This window comes from Babylonia areolata, chromosome 34, assembly GCF_041734735.1.
Source record: "Babylonia areolata isolate BAREFJ2019XMU chromosome 34, ASM4173473v1, whole genome shotgun sequence".
Classification (NCBI taxonomy): Eukaryota; Metazoa; Mollusca; class Gastropoda; order Neogastropoda; family Buccinidae; genus Babylonia; species Babylonia areolata.
In genome coordinates, this window is record NC_134909.1 from 15,512,389 (window position 1) to 15,519,888 (window position 7,500).

Below are 7,500 nucleotides of genomic sequence, written 5' to 3' on the forward strand. Positions count from 1 at the left end.
TGAGGCATTGTACGCCTAGTTTGAGTAAGGGAATTTAATCCTTATGATTATGATTTCATTCCTCCTCGACCAGATCCAGCTGGAATTCTTTTCTGCTTCTTCTGCCATTGCCTTGAGAGCCCTTGTCCTTTCTCTGTCAGAAATCGACAGCTGTTTCATGAAGCTGTAGGCAGATGCGCCCACAAACCCTCTTGCACCAATCTCTATGGCGAGGACTTTGGCTTGGAAGCCAGATTCTCTCAGGCTGCTGGCTAGACTAGCATACTTCACGGTCTTGTAGATGTGGGCTTCCTCCATTCTGCTTTCGTATGGCACGGTGAGCTCAATCAGAATCGCTTGTTTCGTTGCCTTGGAGTGGAGTACTATGTCAGGTCAAAATAACTGAAATGGTTTGCTCGACATGGCTCTGTCAATACTGTGAGCTGAGCAACAGACTGATATGATGGAAAGTTCCCTGCTGACATGACTTAGAGAGGCGCGCGTCACATGATCTGTGCTCTCGAAGTTGATTGGCTCTACGAAATTTCGAACAACAAGGCGATCAAGAGAGGAAGAACGTGCTAAACAGAAGGCTTTTCGACTTTTTTTTTTCTATACAGATAATGTACAGAGTTTGGTTGTTGCAATGGAGGTTATCAACAGAAGAAATGGGGGAACAACAGCGCATGTCTGCTGCTTTTGTCCATGACGATCGCCTTTGGCATTGCTTGCGATTTCGAGTAATAAAAGTTAGATGCGCATGTGGAGGATCCAAGATGTCCGCGGAACTCTCCAGCGGTCTTCTTCTTCTTCTGCGTTCGTGGGCTGCAACTCCCACGTTCACTCGTATACACACGAGTGGGTTTTTACGTGTATGACCGTTTTTACCCCGCCATGCAGGCAGCCATACTCCGTTTTCGGGGGTGTGCATGCTGGGTATGTTCTTGTTTCCATAACCCACCGAACGCTGACATGGATTACAGGATCTTTAACGTGCGTATTTGATCTTCTGCTTGCATATACACACGGAAGGGGGTTCAGGCACTAGCAGGTCTGCACATATGTTGATCATAAAAATCTCCACCCTTTACCCACCAGGCGCCATCACCGTGATTCGAACCCGGGACCCTCAGATTGACAGTCCAACGCTTTTAACCACTCGGCTATTGCGGCCGTCAGCGGTCTTCTATTTCCTGTTTTGTCCCGTCACCTCTTTCATTTGTTGCTACGTAAACATGGGAGAGGGAGAGAGGTTGGGAAGGGGTATCCATCCATCCATCCATCCATCCACCCATTCATCCATCCATCCACCCATCCATCCACCTACCACTTTCATCATGTTGGAAGCCGAGGTGACGTTTCGACGGGCGCTGTTGTGCATGTAGACGATTGTGTCTTTTTCTGCTTGCGTCAAGTCCACTTCCACAGCGTTCGCGTGGTCAGTGAGACACATTGTGTGTGTGACAGTGTAGTTGGCGTACTTTTCAGGGCACTGTAACACCACGCAGTAGCAGCAGTAGCAGTAGCAGTAGCAGCAGCAGAAGCAGCAGTAGCAGCAATCATGACGTCAGTTTTCTTTTCTTTTCATTAATTTTTGCTTTGTTTTATTTTGTTTTGTTTTGATTTCCCATTACTGTGACGTCACTTGTTAACAAGACGTAATCAGTCATTTGCGGTCCTCTGTGACGTGAGCGCTTTTTACGTAAGATAAAACAAAATAGAATAAGATAAAAATGGAATGGAATAAAATACGATATAATGAAAAGATGAAATGAAATGAAATGACATAAAGTAAGATAGAAGGAAATGAAATGACATAAAGTAAGAGAGAAGGAAATGAAATGAAATAAGAATAGAATAAAATGATAAAATGAAATGAAATGAAATTAAATAAGATAAGGTAAAATGAAAAAAAAAAAATGAAATGAAAATTTGCATAGTAATTGATTCGTGGCGTGGCGCTGAATACTAACTTTATACTGACAACACACACACACACACACACACACACACACACACGCACGCACGCGCACAAACACACACACACACACACGCCATCGCGCGCGCGCGCGCACACACACACACACACACACACATTACACACACACACACACACACACACACACACACAGCCTGTCGTACGCACGCTACGCACGCACCTTTGCACACATTTTGCTGGTTACAAGTGCACAATAGGACTATAAAAAATAATCGTGAAGTCAATATAAAACAAGAGAGGTGAAATTCTTTCTTCTTCTTCTTCTTCTTCTTCTTCTTCTTCTTTTTTTAACCCCAAGATAGCTTGTGTTCGTTTTTTTTTTCTTCTTCTAAATCTATTGTTAAAAAATATCAATCTTGGTTTCTTTTAAACCACACTCACATAACACATAAATATGAAACCAACGGTACACTTCTGCCCCCTCCCCACCCCCCCACCCCCCCACTGCTCCCCTCGCCCTTTTTTTTATTTATTCATTAATTTATTTATTCATCTACTTATCTATCTATCATCTTTTTTATATCAAATGTATTACTTACTGAGGTGGTTCTTTTCACTATTCTTGCCGCACTTGCAGCGTCTGCAACAGAAGATTTTTTTTGTTTTTGTTATGTTTGTTTGTTTGTTTTGTTTTGTTTTGTTTTGTTTTTTGTTTTGGTTTTTTGTTTCGTTTTGTTTTTTGTTTTGTTTTGTTTCGTTTTTTGTTTGTTTGTTTTTTGTTTGCTTTGTTTTTTGTTTTGTTTTGTTTTGTTTTTTGTTTGTTTTATTTTGTTATGTTTTTGTTTGTTTGTTTGCTTTGTTTTGTTATGTTTTTTTGTTTGTTTTGTTTTATTTTTATTTCGCTTGTTTGTTTTATTTTGTTTTGTTTTGTTTGTTGTTTTTGTTGTTGGGTTTTGTTGTTGTTGTTTTTTTGTTGTTGTTGTTTTGCTCTGTCGGTTGAAATTCGCAACGAGCGCAGTACTCGGACGTCTCTGCTAGATACGTCGTCTGCTTATTAAAGGCCAATCAACGCCATTCCCTGAACTCAAGCGCTGATCGGCCATTCCATGACACACACAGCGAATTCCCCTCATGTGAACCACGGCCAGGTCCTCCAACACCCCACCCCCTTGAACGGGAGCTGGAACTCGGCTGATCCTAGAAGACACAGCCTTGGTACATGCAGATCTGCAGGTGGCAGAATGCTTAAGACGCTCATCTGCCAATACAGAGAGTCTGTGAGGATCCAGGGTTCGAATCTCGCTCTCAGCCCTTGGAAAATCAAACGTGAGCGTCGAGTCGTTCGGATGAGACGATAGACCGAGGTCCTGCGCTGAACAGCACGCGCTTGGCGCATTGAGAAAAGAGAGAGAGAGAATGAATGAATGAATGGTTTATTCATTTATAGGCCATTGCCCCTTATGAAAGGGTGTCACAATTTCTTCATAAACATTGCATCGTGCATTGAAAAATGACATTCGTTCAGATAATATAAATATAACATACCTTAATTTTAAGTAATATTTATGTCCTCACCTTAGTAATACATAATACACATCACGAAACCTATTGTATTCAAATGACATTTATACACTTAAATGATATATGATATACGCTAAATGGTAACTCTTACATGCGTAGCTAATGACACTCAGTTACGTTATACGCATCGTCCGTATGTAGTCGTTACTGGATACACTAAGACATAAGAACAGATCGGAGCTTAAACGATTTATACAGATAAATTGATAGGTTTCTAATAGTTTGTTCATGCGCTGATGCCATAAGTAACGACAGTCTAAACTGACTTGGGAACTTAAAATATTTCAATGGTATGTACTGTACTCTTAAATTATACAAGACAGGGCAGGACAGAACAAAATGCACCTCATTTTCTTTCTCCATCTGGCAAAGTGGACATAATAAGTCAGCCTCGTTCTGCATTCTATAACGATAACTATGTTCAGCAATGTCGGAAATGCCCAGTCTGAATCTTGTCATTGTATACCTTAAATATCTATCTAGATTCATTAGTAAATATGTTTTGATATCAGGTATAGTACAAAAAGTTCTGTAAACATTAAATCTTTCACTATTTTTTACATGAAAGTCCCATTCTTGCCATCTACACAGAATTAACCTTTCCTTGAAAACCCGAAGAAACTCATCAATCCCTTCCACACCTTGGTTAAGCCATACATAACCAAAACCAAACATGCACAACTTAGAACGTATGTTAGTAGCCCAGTTTGTTTTACCACGTGCATCAAGATCGAATAACATTTTGTAGGCTTTGTGAGGTAATCTAGACTCATGCATTCTTACTAATTTTAGCCAGTATTTAATGCACTTCATAACTGAATTTATATAAATAGGATACCTGTTTGTTTCTCCATATACAAACTCATTAGGTGTTCAAGAGAGAGAGAGAGAGAGAGAGAGAGAGAGAGAGAGAGAGAGAAGAACCCATAGCAAGGAGACTATTGTCCTTTAGCAAAATTCTGCTTTCTTTTCCATTGGACGGCATTCTCTCAATCAGCTAACGCAACCACAATCTACACACACACACACACACACACACACACAAGCAAACACAAACAAACACACAAACCCAACAACACCCAACAACAACAACAATCACCCCAAATACTCACAGAACAAAGACAACACCAGAAGAGCACAAATGGTCTGCATCTTGGACCGAGATACGAGTTTCACGTGCTTGTTCTGCAAAAACAGGGGGTCGTCCCTGTTTCTCTCTGTCTTGGGGGGAAGCGTTGATAGCAGTTCACTGTTGGTGGTTGAGGTGGGTCCTCTTCTCCTCCTCCGTCAGCTGCAAACCGTCTGGCGACACGACTCGACCTGTCATTCTCTCTCCCTTTTTATAGAAGAGACAGACAGAGGGGGAGGGGGAGGGGGGGGGGGGAGGGAGCGGGGGGGGGGTTGGGGTGAGTGCGTGTGTGTGAAGGGTGTTGAGATTGATTGATTGATGTGGATACTTGTATAAGCGTCTATCCTCGGTTCGAGGAGACTAAGCTATTGGTGCTTTACAAACACGGGGTCATTGGCTTACAACAGGCTGCCTTCCTGGGTAGATCCGGCTGACGGCTGCCACTGGGCGCTCATCATTCGTTTCCTGTGTCATTCAATTTTTTATTTATTTATTTATTTATTTTTTTTAATCATTTTATTAGTATTACTATTATTATTACTACTACCTTTTTCTATATTATAATTATTATTCATTTATTTATTTATTTATTTATGTAAGCTTATCTATTATTTATTCCCCCGTTTTTTGTTGTTGTTTTTTGTTTTTTGTTGTTTTTTTTTTTGGTTTTTTTTTTTTTTTTTTTTTTCAAGGCCTGACTAAGCGCGTTGGGTTACGCTGCTGGTCAGGCATCTGCCTGGCAGATGTGGTGTAGCGTATATGGTTTGTCCGAACGCAGTGACGCCTCCTTGAGCAACTGAAACTGAAACTGAAACTGATTCGATCACGTTTTCAGTCACGCACACGTACACACTCAGATAGACATTAACATTTTACGTGTATGACTGGTTTATTTATTTACCCCGCCATGTAGGCAACCATACTCCGTTTCGGAGATGGGGTAAATTAATGAGCAAAACGATCATACAAATTTAATCACATGTCTGTCTGAATGTGTATGTGTGCGTGCCTGAAAATCTGATAATCTGTTGCTAATGACATACCACATACTGTTGAATTGTCCTAAACCTAAACCAACATGCCATGATTCTAACCGACTCAATGAACCTCATACAGAAACTTGAAAACGGAATGGGAAGCCCAGAGTGGCATAAGGCAATGCGCAACTTTCTGATTAAAAAACTCACATGGTCATACTGCCCGGGACATGCAGGTGTTAAGGGAAATGAGCGAGCTGACAGACTTGCTGGTAACGCAACACCAACGAGCGGCCTACATCTAGGAAAATCGGAAATCCTCAGAAAAGTCAAAGAATATCAAAAAGAACAGGTACAAGGCCATCACACCATCGATCGCCCCAAAGAAATAAAAGCAGAGAGAGGGAGCGGCCGTAAGTCTAACATGAAAGGTAGAGCACGATGCTTTGCAAATCAAACAAATATCGGCATCATTTCCAAACCAACATTGCGCAAATTTCTTCAAAACGGAACAGAGTCTCTGTGGGCTTTTCCAAATACAAGAGACTGAGCAACACACTAGACGCCACGTTCTTGACATCAGAGATCTTTTCCCACCCCTCTTGCGGCCAATCAGTGGCAGCCTCTGTGCGTGTGTGTATGTGTGTGTTGTTTGTGTGTATGTGTGGGTCTGTGTTTTTGAGTGCGTTTGTGCATGCGCGAGGGTGTAAGTGTACACAAGTGTCAGGGGAGTTCTGTGCACGTGCGTATGTGTTTGTGTGTGTGTGTGTGTGTGTGTGTGTGTGTGTGTGTGTGTGTGTGTGTGTGTGTGAGGGGGAGGTGGGGGTGCGGGGAGGTAGAGGATGAGGTATGTGAGTGTATGCATGCCTACACTGTGGGAGCAACAGATATTGGAACGTGCGGGTGTGTGTATATATATATATATATATCTTTGTATATATGTGTGGGGGGTTGGGGGTGGGGGATATGGGCGTATGTGTGTGTGCTTGTACAAGTAAGTGTTCATCTGTGTGTGTGTGTGTGTGTGTGCTGGGGCTCATGTACGTTTATGTGTATTTGACTGTGCTTTCATATCTGTGAAACCGCATGTTTGGTGCATATCTGTTATGCATGTGTGGGTGTATGTGTGAATGTGTGTCTTCATGTTTTACATTTATTTGCTTATTTATCATCATTGTTGTCTTATTTATTTATTCATTTATTTATTTATTTATTATTATTATTACTACTACTACTACTACCTTTTTTATATTATAATTATTATCTATTTATTTACTTATTTATGTACGCTTATCTATTATTTATTCACCTTTTTTTCTTCTTTTTATTTCTCTCAAGGCCTGACTAAGCGCGTTGGGTTACGCTGCTGGTCAGGCATCTGCTTGGCAGATGTGGTGTAGCGTATATGGATTTGTCCAAACGCAGTGACGCTCCTTGAGCTACTGAAACTGAAACTGTCTCCTTCAGTCTCTCCACTGGTTGCCTGTTTCTGATCGAATAGACTATAAGCTATCCACTCTGACCTTTTCTGCAGTCAACGGATCTGGCCCCAAGTATCTTTCTGAACTCATCCATATCCATACCCCGTCTCGCCAGCTCCGTTCTTCCTCTGATACTCGACTTCTCAGGATACCTCACGTCAGAAGTAAGACCTATGGACACATATCGTTTTCTTTTCAATCGCCAAAGACGTGGAACAAGCTCCCTGATAACCTCCGTCATTCTGATTCCCTCGCATCTTTTAAATCTCATCTCAAAACTCACCTTTCCCCTCAGCAATAAGTTCAATTGTGGCAGGTCCACTTCCTTTGCGTTAGCTGTGCTTGACTATGTGTGTATACATATGTATGTGTACATAACTACATGCATGTATATGAATGTGTATTGTGTGTGCG

At 41.5% G+C, this 7,500-nt stretch overlaps 1 protein-coding gene across 1 annotated transcript in view; it reads right to left on the reverse strand.

The window, feature by feature from the left end:
• LOC143277478 (cysteine-rich venom protein Mr30-like) overlaps positions 1 to 4,804 on the reverse strand; it is a 19,034-nt gene extending 14,230 nt beyond the window's left edge. Inside the window, exons 1-3 of the mRNA XM_076582323.1 lie at positions 4,612 to 4,804; positions 2,518 to 2,558; positions 1,307 to 1,471 (exon numbers count right to left, since the gene is read on the reverse strand). Coding sequence (XP_076438438.1) covers positions 1,307 to 1,471; positions 2,518 to 2,558; positions 4,612 to 4,651 — 246 coding nt within the window. The 5' untranslated portion in view covers positions 4,652 to 4,804. The remainder of the gene's footprint in view (positions 1 to 1,306; positions 1,472 to 2,517; positions 2,559 to 4,611) is intronic.
• Between the last annotated feature and the right edge of the window lie 2,696 nt (positions 4,805 to 7,500).